This window comes from Pyxicephalus adspersus, chromosome 3 (assembly GCF_032062135.1).
Source record: "Pyxicephalus adspersus chromosome 3, UCB_Pads_2.0, whole genome shotgun sequence".
In the NCBI taxonomy this organism is placed as follows: Eukaryota; Metazoa; Chordata; class Amphibia; order Anura; family Pyxicephalidae; genus Pyxicephalus; species Pyxicephalus adspersus.
In genome coordinates, this window is record NC_092860.1 from 92530453 (window position 1) to 92549362 (window position 18910).

At 35.1% G+C, this 18910-nt stretch overlaps 1 protein-coding gene across 1 annotated transcript in view; it reads right to left on the reverse strand.

Annotated features, from left to right (window-relative positions):
* Window positions 1-18910, reverse strand: part of COL25A1 (collagen type XXV alpha 1 chain) — a 250742-nt gene that overhangs the window by 8428 nt on the left and 223404 nt on the right. The window contains exons 24-33 of the mRNA XM_072406817.1: window positions 18621-18671; window positions 17923-17949; window positions 16620-16700; window positions 14464-14499; window positions 12925-12978; window positions 11975-12028; window positions 10618-10644; window positions 9505-9558; window positions 5559-5645; window positions 1997-2035 (exon numbers count right to left, since the gene is read on the reverse strand). Coding sequence (XP_072262918.1) covers window positions 1997-2035; window positions 5559-5645; window positions 9505-9558; window positions 10618-10644; window positions 11975-12028; window positions 12925-12978; window positions 14464-14499; window positions 16620-16700; window positions 17923-17949; window positions 18621-18671 — 510 coding nt within the window. The remainder of the gene's footprint in view (window positions 1-1996; window positions 2036-5558; window positions 5646-9504; window positions 9559-10617; window positions 10645-11974; window positions 12029-12924; window positions 12979-14463; window positions 14500-16619; window positions 16701-17922; window positions 17950-18620; window positions 18672-18910) is intronic.

Here is an 18910-nt window from a genome sequence, read left to right on the forward strand (position 1 = left end):
CTACAAACACTTCAACAATATATTTGTTGTAATTATATAATAAGTCTCAAACAAACAAGTCTCCTGAAAAAGGGGAACAGTCCTTTATTTAAAAAAATGGTTGAAGGATCAGGTTGAGCTGCCCCCTAGATAGTATAGACCAGCAGGAGAAGAAATTTTAAAAATGTTTGTAGTAAAGAAACATGGTTTAATAACAGTGACATCCTAATGAAAAAAAAGATGTGGTTGTCATATTGAAAACTGGAAATGTGTTTATATTTTATAAATAAATGTTTTTTTAAATAGATTTTAATAAAAATTGATGTTGTAATTAAGATTGTAAATTCTGCCTATTTTGACAGTTTATTTTATAGGGAGTCCAATTAAAAAGTGTCTTTGGAAATGGGGACTCTAATATCAGGTTATTAAAAGAATTATGGGGTTCTGGTCCATTTTTGTTCACCTCTGATTTGTTTACTTGTGATCTTGAAGATCTAGGAAACTAGTCTGCTTGTAACTAGCTACAGTTGATTTATTACGTAAACTACATCCCTTCAGTTTGTATTAGGTCAAATCTGTTAAAAGAAAACATGGGTGGCAACATTTTAAAAAGGTAAAAATTTACAGTACAAACGTGTCACAAATTACATATTCTGAAAATCCATGGAATGATATTGTTTGACAAGATTGTCTTTAAGTAACCTCTCGAGCAATTAATAATGGTAAAGCAGCAATTGCGCAGAAAATACAGGCTCTTTCGCTAAAAAAATAATTTTGCAGATGCCCGATGCCATTTCCACAGTGATTTAAGTCTGTGTGTGTCTATAGCCCATATGTATATTTGTAGGAAACAAATGCAAACTGAATATATCTTATGCAAAAAACAGGGAGAGCCTGTGTAATCAATATGATGTTTTATAGTTTTATCCCTAAATCACTACTGTTTCCTGTATTGACATAGGTGGAGGAGAATAGAAGAATAGTGCATGGTGGGGACACGAGTATCCAGCACTACCAGAAGTGTTGAATACTAAAGAATCTGATGGAGGCTGTAGCTTTCTAGGAGTGTGAGAATAGTAGGTATAATATAAAGTATGCTATTTAGTAAACAATCCTGTTGTTGTCAAACTGTTGCGGTTATTTTCCACACATTATACATACTTGACAAATATTTTACATGCGGTTAATACATTGAAGAACTCCACTGAGCATTTTTGTTTTTTAAAGTATCCAAGAAATATGATACCACTATATTATCAAAAACAGTACTACTTATATTGTCTTCTTGACTTTAGTTTACAGTACTAGGTGCAAATTATAAGCATGGTCATCCCTGCTTATTAATATTAAGGAGTTAGAATCAGGATACAAAAGATGGGGTCATCTAGGAAAACAGCATCTTAAGTTCAGTTTCTCTCCATATAGAGTTAATACAAGTAGCAACACTTTATTTCATAGAAATGTTACGCATTACGCAGTTTTATCCCCAGCACCTTTTAGCCGGGTGCACCACCTGGTACTTTTCAGTAACCACTTGACTGCTTTTGGGTGATTACTGAAAAGTTGGGTCACAATACAAGGGCCATCACCTGCCTACAGCTTCTATACAAGCTTACAAAATTCTGTGGAAAATACTAGTAATTAATAAACTGAACAACTCTGAGAAAACAGATTTGCAAAATACTTGTATGCTAACCGGAAACATGCAGAGAGGATAGAATGTGTAGATGAAACAATTACATTGTATAATAATCAGGACCAAATATACTAAACCATCAGTTTTTTTTATGAAAAGGAAACTGAGGAAGCAAGTTTTTAGGTTGTATTTTTAAATTATATTTAGTAACTTTATTATCTTCTGCATAACAAAGTGATAAAAAAGTTCTCCTCTAAAAATGCTCAGTGGTTTTCAATTGTTGTAAGAGTCATATTAACCCACATGCAATATATTGATATAAACACTGAAAAAAAACTGTTACAAATTGTAAGTATTTACAACATGTTAGTCTGTACTCACCTTTTGCCAACAGCCAGGCATAGGAAGGCCATCTGGTCCCTGTTGTAATGATACAATCAATGTGATATTATATTTCTATGTATATTGCAAGCAGACAAAATATTTATTACATGGTTGCTAAGGATAGTTCTTATGGTCAAAGATCAAATGTAACAATACATTTTAAACAAGATAGGTACCGGTATGTGTTAAATACTGCATGATATCTATAGGCTGATCCATAGAGATTTAGAGTGGTGAATGGGCAGTAGGTGTTTTTTTTCTACAGATAATAACCTGCACTAAAAAAGAACTTTTCACAATTACACAGTTTGACAAATGTCAGCACTTCAGTTTTGCTATACTGTATAATTTTTCTCTTCAGATGAAAGTCGCTATTTGCCTATAATGGCCAAACTGAAATGTGCTGAGAATAGTTTCAATTCTACATTCAGAGAGAATGTTAATGGCTACTTACAACTAACAAAACTAGTAAGATAGCAAAGTTTTAAATGTAGCTTGTGTGAATACAAAACTTTAAGACTATCTGAGCTATACGTCTAAAATATTTGTTGAAACGATAAGTGCACCCTTCAACCTAAACTATTCATCTTCCCTCACCCAGATGCATTTCCTTTATACTGCAGCTGCAAACTGCTAGAGTGTTGACAACCTTCTATAAAATGTATATACAATATTTTGCAGTGGTACTCATTTATACAATAGCCTAATATTATACAAAAAAGATTTCTTGGCAGAATGTAAACACTGTAGGGGGCTGCAGGAGTGGGATTTATTTTAGTACGCACCTGGAGCAGTTAAGTAATGTACTTTATGTTGGGGTACAAAAAGGTTCCCAGCACAAGTGTACCATATAAGGATGGTGAGAGCCAATGTCAGGCTAAACAGCATTATTTGTATTTATTAGGGTGTTCTCGGTTACAGACAATTTTAATGTCTCTGTAGTTAGGTTTTGTTTAATGCTATTGATCCAAACCCTAATGGAAGATTTACTTTTAGACACCTTTACAGCTCATCAGTACAGCACTCAGTGACATTCCCATACAACCCTGCCTATGCAGAAAATATATGCATAGAAGTAAAATGAATAGGGTCTCACAGAGGTACGCTTGGAGATGTATTATCTACTGGAGTTGTAAGAAATCTATAAATGTCATGCCAGTGCTACATTTGGTCTACCAAAACGTATATGCAAAATCAAAAGAAAAGATGGCTGGCTGGATAAAGACTGTCAAATAATATCTATAACCCTAAAATACAAAATGCATGTTAAATGGACCCTAACAACAATATGTAAGTGGAAACAAATCCAGCCCCTCTAAAGAAGGATAAATATCCTAACTTTCCTGCCACCCATGTTGATTGCCATTCAAATCATAGTAACTGTGTAAAGCCTGCAAAGAAACCAATAATTTCCAGAGTGCTTACCTTCTCCGTCCTACACAAAGTTCATAATTATTTTTCTGCTGACCTCCACATCATTATTGTGTTGTGGAGGTCAGCATTTTTCAACAATTTCTCTTGATTAGAGAAAAATGTGCCAGTGTGGGCGCCATAGATGTTCTTTACTGGGGCAGTTTTTATTTACATTTACAAGTCACTGGCAGGGTTGCTTGAAGTTTTCCACCAATCGTAATTCATGTTGGGCTTTGCAAGTACCAGTGAAGCTAACCTACTCTTTTTCAAGCACTGCTTTGTTACATCAGACTTGGGCACCTTAGATTTTGTACATGCAGCAGCAGGGGTATACCCCTAACTCTACAGCATCCCTCACTAAGTTCACAGTTTACCGCAAGTACCTGTTCTAAGGCAGCTAAAAACAAAAAAGTACTTGAGTACTCATGCTTCCTAATGTAAAAATACATCTAGTAAACAGAAGAGACCTTCTAGTCAAGACAACAGGATAAAGCTTTATTCTATCCTAAAATTTAACACACATTGCAATGCATTGTAATGCACATTGCATCTGTCCGTTTATTTCTTATAAGCAATTAATGAGGTCTAGCAGAATTTATTGGGCAATGCACCGCACCACAACACATGAATTTTTATTTTACAATTTATTTTGAATTAAGTATACTATAAATCAATACATGGCATATATTCAATACAGTAACTTGCAGAACTGCTTATCCAATACATGCTCCAAGCCTGCCATCATACCACACAATCTATATTTGATGGAAACCTAGTTGATTGTATTATTGATGGCTAGACATGAACACCCATTTTTACCTGGAGTATGCCCTGTGAGCCCCTCTGTGTAAACAGGAAAGTATTTGATTGTTTAGCCGCTGCACTTACTTGTTCACTATTGTTAGCCAAGCAGATAAGCACACCATCAATGCAACTGTTTACAAAATCATGTCAAAGTACGCATTCTCCAGATATAAATGCCATATGTACAACAAAGACAAATAATACAGATGTGCAGTATGCATGCTTCATTTTTCCCCAGCAAAACAATAGAAAGTAATATGTAGTTATACTAAACTAATTCAACAGTTGACTTGATCTCTGTTGGAGTATCTATTTTACATATTGACTACTTTAGCTTCATATTTATAAAAGAACCAAGGTTTGCCATATTGGTACAAGGAAAAGGATTTCTAGTATCATTTTAGTATGGGCAGGATTTTAGATTCATGCTTAGTTGAGGAGAGGAAGCTGTGAAAAAAAATAAAAAAAAAAACTACAGGGAAGGTCAAGTAAGTTTCAGAGGGAGATTAAGCTGTTTTAATGGGTGTCTATAGAAAGGACTGGGCTGCAGGCTATTATGTTGCTACATAGATACATAGATTACCTATTTGCCTTTGGATAAAGGTTGTCACAAGCTACTGAGGTAAGCTATTTTATGGCAGTTATCTATTTTTACTGCAGGGTTATGTGTAACAGTGTGGCAAATATGCCAGTGTTGGATTGCTCGCACAATGTTCTGAGGAAAAACAGAGTGGAAGGACAGACAGTGTAAGTGCTTACATAGGTTAGATGGGGGATTGGAAATATGGCAATATTCACCAAGAAGGATGCACATCATTCATGCAGAAGCATGCAAATTCTTTCCAATGCAAATGTTCCAGGAGTGGTCTTTGCATTTGTTACTAAGACAAGGACTCACATGCAGGGAGGATAGGAAAGAGAAATACTGTACCAATTGGCAAGGGGCATCCAGCCCATCCAGACCAGGCTGACCTGGTTCCCCTTTTTCCCCCTTTAATCCACGGAAACCCTGTTTGTAAAGATTAACTTACAATGTTACTGAAAATTAAAATCCTTACACAGTTATCTCTCCTGCAGAAAACTAAAAAAAAGGAAGGAAAAGAAAGGGATAGAGCAAACATCTAAGTTCCACCTGTGCTAAGGAGTAAAGACTTACTAAGTCGCCAAAAAACAGTGAAATTTGTGAGACATCCAAGACGATTCTGACACCTAATACGACTGCTATCTTTGCATGGGAGTTTAAATGATTTAAGTGCTGCTAGTCAGGGTGGCTTCTAGATGTTTGCTCATTCCCAAATGCATTAGAAATCACGGCAAGATGGATTGGTTTTATGAGACATACCAACGGGCAAGGTGCATCTAATCCAGGGGCACCCTGTTCTCCTTTTTCCCCTTTAGGCCCTTTTTTGCCCTTCTTTCCCTTTTCCCCCTGTGGATACAATGGTTTATAAAAAAAAGCAAACGTATTGAATAAAAAATCTCAGCAAACGAAAGGTTTGAAGGAACATTTACCAAGGAAAAGATAGTTTTTTGTACAAAATGTTCTTAACAATATGAGGGAATTGTATTCTACTCTAAAAATTTTTGGTTAACAAGTTTTCTATCACATGTATATTGGCATTATAAAACTTATCAAGGTTGTGTTTATTAGAGGAAAGATGCCAAGACCCCATTGCTTATTTTTGACTCATGCAAGAGTTACACAATCTACAGCAAATATTCCAACCGGGTTCTCACATGTGCTCACAATTGATCACAGCAGTAAAGCCGCGTACACACTTCCAAATATAGTCGTTAGAAAGGATCTTTGACAATCCTTTCTAATGACTATGCACTGCACAATGCATGAACGAATGTACATACAGTACCGTACTGCTCTATGCAGAGGGGAGGGGGAGAATGACTGAGCGGCAACCTACTGCGCGCTCTCCCCCTTCCCTTGCATTACGGACAATGCACGCTGTACACACTTCAAATTCCCGTCCGATATCACCCTGCTCCGATTATTGGGCGAGATCCATTGGAAGTGTATACGTAGCCTAACTTATATATTTAAATTGTTGTCTAGGAGTAGAATGTCTGCTGATTTGTGTATGAGTGTTAATACTTGCAGCATGGTGACCACACAGTGGCTGGAGTTGAAATGTTAGATTAATAGGGATCACATAATTTGTCACTATATCTGTAGTAAAGAGGATAGGTCATATAATCCTTATTAGCAGACAACTGAATGTTCTCAAAGTTACAGCTATGGTGAAGTTATTACAGGGTACAACCCAACAATGAACTTTTAATATTTGCTCCATTTAGGTCATACAAAAGACAATGTTTATAATGACTGCCAGTGATACCTACCACCAGTCCCTTATAATAAGCACATAAGCTACTCCCATCACTGTAGGATTTATCTCACGCTAAGATCTCTTAACAAGTAATAGTATAAAGTGAAAGTGTACTATAGGACATAAAAACATCAACTTAACACTTTGTACTGCAATTCTCATTATGTTGACCTATGAATAGGTAATACTATTCAAGTATGTTAAATTAGATTCATCCATCTCTATTTTCTCTACCTTTCAAGTACACTGAATTCAGCCAAAAGAATATTACATTTGCCCTCAAAAGAATGTTACATACACTAATGAAAGAATGATACATTTGTCCACAAACAACAGGTTAAATAATAAAAAACACTACCACCAACCCTCTTCTTTGATATGAAAACACATACATATAGGTGATGTGGTGTGAACCCTGTGTTCTTCAATTCAGATGGATTACAAAGAACACATACCTCCCTTTATCTCCTTCTGTACAGGCAGACACAGCACAAGAAATCATCAACTTAAAAGATTTCTGGCAAAAAGGGTGTTTTTTGAACTCATAGATCAGATATAAAAAAAAAAACTTTCAAACTGGTAAGTTTTTCAGACCAATCAAGGAGCAAACAAAAAGAAGTTCATAGTAAAGGTATACATACATTTTAAGCATCTACCACATACTTCTTGTAGTGGCAAATTATCACTTTTGAATAATAAATTATAAAAATAATATCCCTTACTGTCATTTTAGCTTTCCTCATTATTTTACTTATATTTGTCATGTAATGAAACATTCTCACCTCAGCTGAAATAATTCCAATATAATAATGTCTTTATTATGTTTATCTCTTTATTAGGAGACCACAGACAGCAAAGGGGAGTAACTGGAGTTCATATACGAATATAATTTAGGCTATTCATTTAGTAAGTAAAGTAAAATATTCACTTAACCTCATTCACTAACCTAAGTGATTTGTTCTTTGCAGTGTTATCATTCACTTTTTAATTAAACATTCTAATCTTCTTTAGTAAGTCATCCCCACTAACCCTCTGCTGCCTTCTTCAGGCTTGTGCCTTTGAAAGGAGGTCCATTTCTCTACATTATATCATGTCAGTAAAAGACATGACAATGAACATAAATAAAATAGATTCAAAAGCTTTTTTCTGAGATGTTTGTTAAATACTAGTTATTACAATAAATATATCTAGTGGTAACCAAAAATGATCATATAAGTAAATGTCCTTCATACCCATCAATAGGCTGTAAAATGTATGAAAAGCAGAAATGACCATATATCTATTAAAAAAGGAAGGAAGGGAGGAGGAAGCCACAATATTAGTAAAACAATGGACAGTAGTCAAGGAAAGGGGATTACTCTGAGACCACTGTGCCAAATGTGCAACAATATCCAACGCTGTAAGTGCACAGTTATCTACAAAATAAACTAGTAAGGTTGGTATAGGGAAAGTCTTAGGAAAAAAAAGTCAAGGAGGTAAAGTTGCAGGAGAATACATTGGTAAAAGGAGGAGAAGGGAACGCTCCACTGGAAAGCAAGGTTTCACAAGACAGCTGGACATGTTGATCATACAATGTTAAAATGAAGGTGATTTAGGATAAAATAAAGCAAAAACAAAAGCAATAAAAGAATGAAAAAGGAAAAACAGCAAATAAAAACACAATGAATTAGCCACTTTATTAGGTAGTAATGTTAGAAACTGATTGCACTATAGGAGAGTTAAGCTAAACCACATCCTTCCTGTGTGCCAACAACCAGATCTCTGTTGACTAATATGCATTATGCTTTTCTTTATGCTGATAATTAGACACTTGTTAAATTTCCTTTATACTTTATCAAACTGCTTAAAAAAAAACTTTGCATACTTTAATCTAATTTAATCACTACAGATATATATACAGTATGTAAAATATGCATATGTATATTATGGGAACTTTTGAAAAAAGAAATTTAAATTAAGTAGGTTTGAAACTAATAAATCAGCCATTAAGTATTGAGAAAAGTCCCTTATTTTTTTACACCATTGGGTGACCATAAGCAGCTAAATCTGAAATCACTTTTAAGCTGCGTACACACGGCAAATTTTTCTCGCCTGATAATCGGTATCGGCCGAAAATCTGCCGTGTGTACAGTCGGTCGTCGTCCATCGTCCGACGACCGTCCTGGCGGATCCATGGACGATGGACGACGACCGATCCTAATGAAAGGGAAGGGGAGAGCGCGCAGCAGGGTGCCGCTCCGTCGCTCTCCCCCTCCCCTCTCCATAGAGCATGAACGATGCTGTATGTACAGCATCGTTCATGCATCGTGCAGTCTTTTCTCGTTGGAAAGGATCGTGAAAGATCCTTTCCAACGAGAAAAATTGCAGGTGTGTATGCAGCTTTAGGAGCCCATTGTGGTTCTTAGATAAGGATCTGGCAAATCTTTTTTTTTGTGTTACCACATATCATATCTTACAGTCAGTAGGACAGCAATCCCATTTTATTTACTATAGGAAAGATCAGCCCTTGTTAGTATTATCCTATTGTTATCTTTCAATTCTCTAGCTATGTGTTTTTTTCCTCAAGAAGGCTTATAAAGAGGCAGTGCAAAGGGCAGTAACAAAGGTCTGCAGAAACCCAAATGGACCAGATTTCCTTTTAACATTATCAGAACAGTAAAAGGTTTGCTTTTATTGCATTTAGTATTTAATAATTTGTTCTTTGTAAAGTTAACTGATAGGAGGCATTGTTTACCCAGGGAGCTTCCCCAGTATATATAAATGACTAAGCAGTTTGTACTGACCATCCCAGCCTAATTTACTGGAAATGTTTACTGCTTCAAAAGTCCATGCTATCACTAGCTGTTGGCACACAGGAATGAAACTGGATTTATGGAGCCTATGATAAAGTCAGGAAGATTCAGCGACAAGCTTGCCACATTAACATTTACTGAACACTTCAGTCACCTTTTCTCCCCTTTCTCCTGGGTCACCTTTCTCTCCTCGAGGACCTGGAAAACCCTGAAACAATATACAAAATGACCTTTTCTGACCGAATTTAATATATGTGTAGGAGAGAACGTAGGGCCAATATAGAAAATTCTGTGCTAACAAAGCAACCATTACATTGAAGATGGCCCTGCTTTTCACTGCTTTACAAAAATACATCATTTAAAGTAAAACTTGCTGAATAAAAATATTTTAAAAAAGAAAATTTCTTGTTGCAAAGTGGAAGTCAGTTTTGAAAGTAGATAACTAATAATTAATGTGTTTATTATAACAGCCAACTGGATATTTTTTTTTTTCACTTTGGCACATGCAATAAAAATGACAGCGGAAATATGATTGGCTTCTACGGGAAATACACTCCTTATAAACATTTAACCAGTAGATATGATAGTCCTACTAGGACCAGAATGATCACATTGGTGCAGGTGTACCAGTCAGTGTGATGACAATTACCAGTTACTTTGCAGGGTCATCAAACTCAGTTGTCGAGGCGCAGTGTTAAATATGTCAGTATTAAGAATAGAAGGCGTCCAGCTCAGCAAGTGTGAGTTGGAAGTCTTCTCTTTAAGCCTTATAATTGCTGCTGTCAAAGTTAATAAAATAAAATCAGGAGTAGGGTTAGGCTTAAAAGGTTAAGAAATGTAAGGCTGTTTTGATGCTACCTGCTGTCACATGGTTGTGTAAAGTTCATATAATGATCAGTTTCTTCACCAACAATTAACCTTTGCCTTCCACACAGGTTCACATTGGAAAACAGTGCATTCCCTTTCATTACAAAGGAAATGAAATGGAGGGTTAATGAACAGAAAACTGCTACACCAGATTTGACTGTAGAACAACATAACTAACTAAGTACCTAAACCTTTTAGATTAGGGGAACTTAATTAGGGGAATTATTTATGTAATATTTATTATTCATCTAGAATTTGTTTTCAGCTGTTTGAAAAAAAAAATGATTGTGACAAAATAAAATATGACCATTAAACATGTAAATGAAATGTTTCATAATATGTACATAGAACATGCAAACATCCATGCCTCACTTACACTCCCAAATATTGAAAAACTTACATCTAGACCTGGTTCTCCGTCTTTGCCCTGTAAAAAAATCACATGCAATGTTCATACTTTCATCTATGGTATCTCTGATTTCATTGGCATAATATAGTATATTGATCATTAAGTTCTCCTAACTTATCAGTCTCAAATAACAATTTTAAAATATATATCATTTAATGACAGCAATTGATAACTTTTAACCATAGATCATTTCAGTTCATACAGTATCATGTTTGTTTTCACAATAAATGGCCAGCACTACACACTTAGCCAGGCCTTACCCTTTAAAGACTTGGCTTCTTTAAAGTGGCTGCTTTATTGACACCACTGGCCCTATGATCATTACACACATCGCACTTCAGTTACAGCCCAAGTACAGGACTATTCTGCTAGTTTAGGATGATAAAGCTGCCAAACCATCATGGCTGGTACCACTGCCATTTGTTGACACCCTTAATTTAGACCTTTGGTATCTGTTCTCATTTTAACACTATTAAATGTAACACATGAGAAAAACTTATTAACATGATCTTACCTGCCGTGCAACAGAATGCATTTAAAGCATTTAGTAATATATATATGTTACAGAGCAAATAAATTGATAAGGGGAAATTGGGCCTGATTTAATAAAGCTCACCAAGGCTAGAGAGGATACACTTTCATCAGTGAACCTGGGTGATCCAGCAAACCTGGAAAAGATTTCTTCAAAGTAATTTGCTAGCAAATGTTTTCAATTCTGGATCAGATCCATTCCAGGTTTGCTGGATCACTGATGAAAGTGTATCCTCTCCAGCCTTGGAGAGCTTTATTAAATCAGGGCCATTGTTTTTTTTATACACTAGAGACCTTATTTCTACTTTCTTCTGAAGCTCGGGAGTTGACCCTGTCCTCCACAAGATTAGTTGCCCTGCAGGGCCAATGACTGGACCTAATGACAGTGAGTAAACCTGAAAATTACTGTATCGCTGTTTACTCACATGAAGCTATGTGTACAGGTGCATCCAGAGTAAATGTGGCTTTAGACTGGGATGAGCAGGGTCCGCTCCTCCTCATTTATCACTGTCTTTATCTGTCTATCACTTGCAACCCCTATTTAATGTAGAGCGCTGCGTAAATTGTTGGCGCTATATAAATCCTGTTTATTAATAATATTAAGTCTTGCAATGCCATCCCAGCAGAAAAGGCTTTTAAGAAAAGCAAGTGCAGTCTGAATGCTGCAAGCCATATTAATTTATACATATTGTAGAGTATAGTGATCAAACTCATTACTTAGTATAATATTCTCTTTTGTTCAGTACACGTTTGTCCTTTAATATAACCTAGGTATTATTAAAGCTGACAGCGTTAATACAACCAACTTTTAACTTACAGGTAAACCATATGGTCCTCTAGGTCCTGGATCACCAACAGCTCCCTTTTCACCCTGCAGAGAAAACATTCAAGATATTGCTATCAGCCATGTGTTATAAAAGTACTTTTAGTCAAGGTTCAAACTCTGGGAAAAGGTAAGCTCACAACAGAAAGAAACTGTGGACAGAAATCAGCAGTGCAGTTACAGTCTTGGGAAAAACAGAGTGCATTCTATTTCAGTTCTTTTTTCGGTTTACATACCAATATATGATAACAAAATTATTTGGTCCTTAGCAGAAATTAAATTTTTTTTTATATCCTCAGGTGTACAGGTCAAAACAAAAAATTCCATGGTGTCAATAATTATTTTCTTTAACAGTCACACATCATTGTAGAGGAATTTTGGACTACTCTTCTTTACAACATTGCTTCAGTTCATTGAAGTTTGCCGACATTTGTTTATGCACAGCTCTGGTAAGGTCCCATTAAAGCCTTTTGATTGAGGTCTCACCATTGCAAAACATTGATTCTTTTCTTTTTTGGCCATTCTGTACACATTTTGTACATTGGAATCAATTAGAAAAATCTTTGAATCATAAGTTGATTTACACATTTTCTAACTGAATCCAATGTGTACATTTTGGATAAAAGTTAGGTGAATATTGGCTGAAAACTAAAATAGATGTTATAGACTTGCATTGTTCAGTTCAAGAAGCACAACATACTAATATAGCTAATAAATATGGCTGCTACCCTGTAAGTAAATAACTACAAGTTTAAGGTTTTTAAAATGTTAATCATTATGCATTATATTACTTATGTTGGGATAATCACTAAAAAATATGGATGTGCATTCTCTTTAACTGTTGCCCACAGGACTATGTGCACATCCGGGTGGTAAAAGAGGGCTATGCTATTCAGGTATTGCCAACTTTGCCAAGTGTGACAATTATTCAGTGTTCTACATACCCGGTCTCCTTTTGGACCTGCTGGACCAGGAGGGCCAAGTGGACCATCCGTTCCCTGAAAAAAGAAAAGATCATTGAGTATAACTGTCCTCCAGAGCAGATTTAAAGGTAGGTCATTCCTCTTCCTCTCCAGCAGCAGCATAGGAAATAGAAAGATTGAATGAGTGAAAACCCTGTTAGAAGGTATCATGCAGAGGTGGCAGACTGAATAACAAACAGTATGTTAACATCGCAATCCAGGCAACATAAAACATGACATGAATGACAAGAAACAAGGTACAGACATGAACATGTTTACAGACAAAAAACAAATAATCTTCAGCAGTAATAGGTCCCCTGATTGTTGTGATCAACATTATATACTGATAGAACTTCATTATATTTAGCAAAAAAAGAACAGGCTTCCCTGATGAGTGGAAACTGACAGTCTCCAGATATTAAAGAGATAGATACATGCCAGCACAGGAGAACTCATGCTTTAAAGTTGAATTGAGATGAGACTGAGATCATTCCAAGATTAATTTTTTTTTTTTTTTAAGAATATCAGTGTTATAATCCAATATATAACATACAAAAGCTAGTAACTGTAATTAAAAGTATCTAAGGCTTTTCTAATAAATATATTGTCGCTAGCTAAATTGGGTTTGCCAAGGCAGTAAAGAGGTTTGTATCTCCTTTTTATACTATGTGTTTAGGCATGCTTATAATCTTTTATATTTTGAGTACAATTATTAACAATTGTTGTTTTGGATATAACTATACAGTTTTATCTCCCTAAAATGGGAAGTGTAATTCTTTGAATCCTCCATGTATTTATTGAAGAGCAGTCAGTGTTCCCATTACTATAAACTTACAGCGGGAGATTTTTGGGTAGCTAAGCATGTACTTGCCTGTATAATATTAGGCTCACATGTAACATTACATCTGAATGCAACTCAAAGTTACACCTGCAGTATAGCAGTTTAGAAATGTAAATGCTATTTGCTTACTATATTGAGAGTGCTCAGTTTCTGCTGCATCTATCATTTTCAAGATTTAACCCTAATGCTATTCAATTTATTTAATTTTTGGATAGAGTGGGAAATAAATAAAATTATGTCAGTTGTCCATGTAACCCAGTTGTAGAGATTTTTACTGACTTTCCCATGATGCCTGCACAGGCAATAAATTAAGTTTTGGTTAGAGCAGAGCTGAACTGTCAATACCTAAAAGAAAATCTATGCATGGGATAAAATGATTTCCTGTGTTCACACACAGAGTGAGTAATTCCAGTTATATAAAACTTTTTTTTTACATGGACATAGAATTTTTAATAAAAGATGGCATATGTAGAAATTATCCACTGCTAATCATTCAGCAATGGTAGTTCAGTAATTTGGCTTCTTCCATGACAGTAATACCTGATCAATCAACCTGTTCTATAAAAGAGCAGGATTATTTCTGTTCAGTATGACTGTATTGTGTATGTATATGTATTGTATGTGGTCATCCTAGAGTTCAGTGTTGTGCTGGGCATGAGACAAAGGTATGACGCACTCACCCTGGGTCCTGGCTTTCCGTCTAAGCCAGATGCTCCCTGTATGATTAGGTAGAAGTACAGACGATGGGTATCACATAGGTGACAAGAATGTGAGAATAATGGGCAATGAACATATGGGTAAGAACAACACAATACAAATGACCAAACAGATCACTGAGACATGGCTGGATGGTGGTTGGGTGCTCTACATAAGAAAAGGCCAGTCCTCTTGCATGTTAAAGGTCAGGTTACAAACATAACACAAACATTGTCTTCACTTTGATACATTGTAATATAAAACATTGAACACATAGGCAAATACATGTATTTGATATATTACAAGACAAGAATAAAAGTACACAAGCCTATGGCAAACAACACAGTTCATTTTAAGCCATTTGCCTTCATAAATAAATATCTGAAAGGCTGACAAAACATTAAGAATAGGACTTGTTTCTTGTTCATGTAATACAATACACTTTACAATACAATGGGTATTAGCCTTCATTTGTCTATATACAGATTTATACATATCATACAATAACATATTTATCATCTAATGGTACAGATAACTGGAACACGCTGAGATGTGTCTATGACTCTTATCTATCCTGAATATACAGTATGTTAGCTTTCTCTGTGATGCCCTCTGGTGGAGTCCCTAAGAATAACCTAATGAATAATTGTAGTATTTGTGTAAAAAAAGGTATGCCTTTCTTTATGGCAAAACAGTATGGAGCGATTTTATTTATTCTGAAACTTTGTTTGCCCATCTGAATTATCTACTGTTCTCACTCAAATAATAAATAATGATTGCATGACTTGTGAAAGTTCTTTATATTAGTACACTTACAGTAGTATTCATGTGACATAGAAGACAGAAAATGGTGGTAACTGGTATTTTCCTGCAAAATCTACTGTTTCTGCATAAATGCAACAGACTTTCTTAAAAGTTCAGTCTACCTAAAAAAAAATTTAGTGTCTGGATAGATACTGGTAATTAGATAACCTACTGGCATCGAACCAGTTAGGATTCTTGCCATAGTAAATAGGGTTTATTCTATACCCAGAGGTCTCATTGCAAATTATATGAAATTAATGAGAAGCACTAAGCATAAAATCTATTTGGTAGACAAAGGGAATGTGTTAAGGTGCTTCTGGGATCATTACAGCTTTTATCGGATGCAGCTGGCCTGCATTTGCCCAGCATTTCCATAGACTTGTATGAGAAGAGAAGCAGTTCTGGATCAAACAAAAGTCCGTTAACACTGGCCTCAGAGGCCATTTCAGATGGGGGAGTTTTCCACTGGTAATAAATCAGCAGCAACAATATCAACCAGGTAAGGGGAACAACCCCTATTTAATGTACAGCGCTGCGTAATATGTTGGCGCTATATAAATCCTGTTTAATAATAATAATAATAATAATAATAACTTCCTTTAATAGTGGGGCTTCAACATTGGACTTGGAGTGCTACATACCCAAACTTGCTTATTGACTAAAAGCAAGGGAGTACCCTTTGTAGATAAGCAATCTTGCCATTGGTGGCAATTTATCTGACATCTGCCCAAGAACTGTCATTGTTGATCTGCTGGTTATTGTAGCCTATACTAGAATATGGTGTTTGAGTGGACTTACTATTCATTTTGAGTGGACTGACCATTTACATTTCTACAGAAATTACATTCCTAAAAACTGGAACCAGTTTTTTAATGCCTTAAAACATTTAAAAAACAACAACTTTGCAATACTCAATTACTGTAATGGAGATGACATTTATTAAAAAGTTTAGTAATATCAGTGACAGCAAGCAAATGGATCAACACTAATATTTGGTCATATAATTTCATAAAACTGTAGTAACAAAACACATGCCAGACATGATCAATAAACCACACTGTAGATACACAGTTTGACTTGGACATTAAAAACAAAGACAACAAGTGGATAACATGGATATGGTATGCTGGCACTGGCTCTGTCTGTGTTTAAAATAAGGGATGGATAAATAATATTGTGTGAATGACAGACAAAAGATATATGGAATATTGTTCCTCCAGCAATTTGAAATAAAATGCATTGCATAGTGATATGAATTGCCATTCACTGGAATCACTGAAATTAAAATATAAAGAAGCATATGGATTGAGGTGAAATGAAATAGATGTTTACTTACTGGAAGACCCAGTGGTCCTCTGTCACCCTTTTGACCTGGCTCACCCCTCAATCCTTTAAGACCATTTAACCCTGGTTCACCCTAAATGTAAAAGTAGATGCCAATTTTGTTGTTTCGGCTGTGCAAGCTGGTACAGAGGAGGTTCAGACACTGAGACTGCTGCAAATTCCTGCCTGTATTATACTGATTCCTCCACAAAACATAATGTCAGAAGTGTAAAGCCTTCATTAAAACATACATTATTGCTGCACTAGTAATAAAAAATATTTATAAAAATTCCACCATAACTTTTAGAATGTTTAGCAAGTTGGCAAAAATTAATCTTCATAAATAGTTTTCAAATGTTGTCTTGTAGCTCTAGCATTGTGAAAAGGTGTTAAAGTACCTTTAACAACATTCTTTCATTATTCTGCTTTACACCAGGAAACTTTAAAAACTAAAAGTTTTAAATATTGTCAATTTTAAAGAAAGAGTAAGGATAAATCATCAAATACTGGTCAGTGTGTGGTGGTCCAATGTTTAATGCTTGACATCTTAATATCATAATATTAATGTTCAATCCTCTCAGCCACATAAAAGTAAAACTAACTAATGCTTGTTAGCTACACTTCTGTAGTTTTGCTTACATTGGTCAGATAATACAGATCAGAGTTTGGAATTTGCAGCTTGTTAAAATAAAATCTTTAAGCTCAAAAAGTATTTTGCGAAATGAGTAAAAAATGTTCTAATTTTAATGTTTTAAGGTGTCCTTTTACATAGCTTTTCACTGGAAATTATAGTATAAATACACAGAAACACCACCAAAGCTAGAAAAATGTATCTGTTTACATATTTGAGTATTGAAGATATTAATGGGGCAATAAAATAAGACCATGACAATGGTGGCTCTGGTCTTTTAGTGCAATCTGCCTAGAAATTTATGGAAAATGCGCTCCTGACTACAGAACCAGGAATTTCAAAGAAGGACTATCACACTGGACAGTGAAGGAAGATATCCCTGGAAGGGTTATGGACATAAATCCAAGAACCAACAGAGAATAATATACCTTGACTTGTAAGTTCGACTAAGAAGTCTTAAAGACCATTAATTCCACATACATATATATATATATATATATATATATATATATATATATAGTATTTTTACATTATATTTCAAGCTGTATATTTGAGCTTAAAGATTTACATATATAAAACACATATTACACATTACATACACATAACATGTAAGCATGCACCAATATTGTTACCAGAAAAATATACAACAAAAGCATGCCTCCAAAAATAGACCAGCAATGGTTACCTTTGGACCTGGCAATCCATGTGGTCCCTAAAAATAAAGATGTAGATGTTATATTACTATTCAAATTAATACTACTACTAAATACCGACCATTCTCTGACTGAAAGTTGATATTCTATTCTTATTTGGATAACATAAATGGATGTTTGGTTATACCACAAAATAATAAGTATCAAGATAAAGCTAAACTCCAGCCATCTCTTCAGTTTTGAGCTTCTCACAATGTGCATTAGGAAGATGTAGTAAATCAGACAGGGCCTTTTCATTTTGACTGTTCCTGACCCACCTCTAACATTTATTGAATTTCATTTTTTAATCATGGAAACTCAAAACCCTGTGCAGCTGTTATCCAAGCTTACCCACCTTACCATGCAAGGAATGTCCACTTTTCCATATACCCACTAATCAAAATCTTTTTATAATTGCATTCCTCCCCAAGAGCTAGACGACTATTTGCAGTATTTGGAGGTACCATAAACGTGTGTTTTTTCAAATATACATCTAAACACATAAGTCATAGTTTACTACCAACCAGTGAGATAGTCATTACCCTAAATCTGATATAAAGATTAAATATAAATGGTGTAAATAGTCAAAGATAATAGCATTTCCTTGCACCTTAACAGAACAATGGCACGAAATTCCATTCAACAGTTTCAGTAATGAAAATATGATGTAATAAATTCATAATCAACGTACCATTGGACCTGGGGGACCATGAGGCCCTGGTGGGCCAGGAGGGCCAATGATCTGTAAAAACAATTTGTTCAAGAAAAAAAGAATGAAAACTAAGATTACAGCTGCTTGAGCTTCGAACATTCTGCAGCAGGGAAATTATTATAAATTGTTCAGCGTGAATGATTAGGATTGCTTCTGCAATCATGTAAGTTAGCCATTTCACAAAGAATGAGAGGTATATTTGCATAATTTAAATGCTGTTTTAACCATTGCATATATATATATATATATATATATATATATATATATAT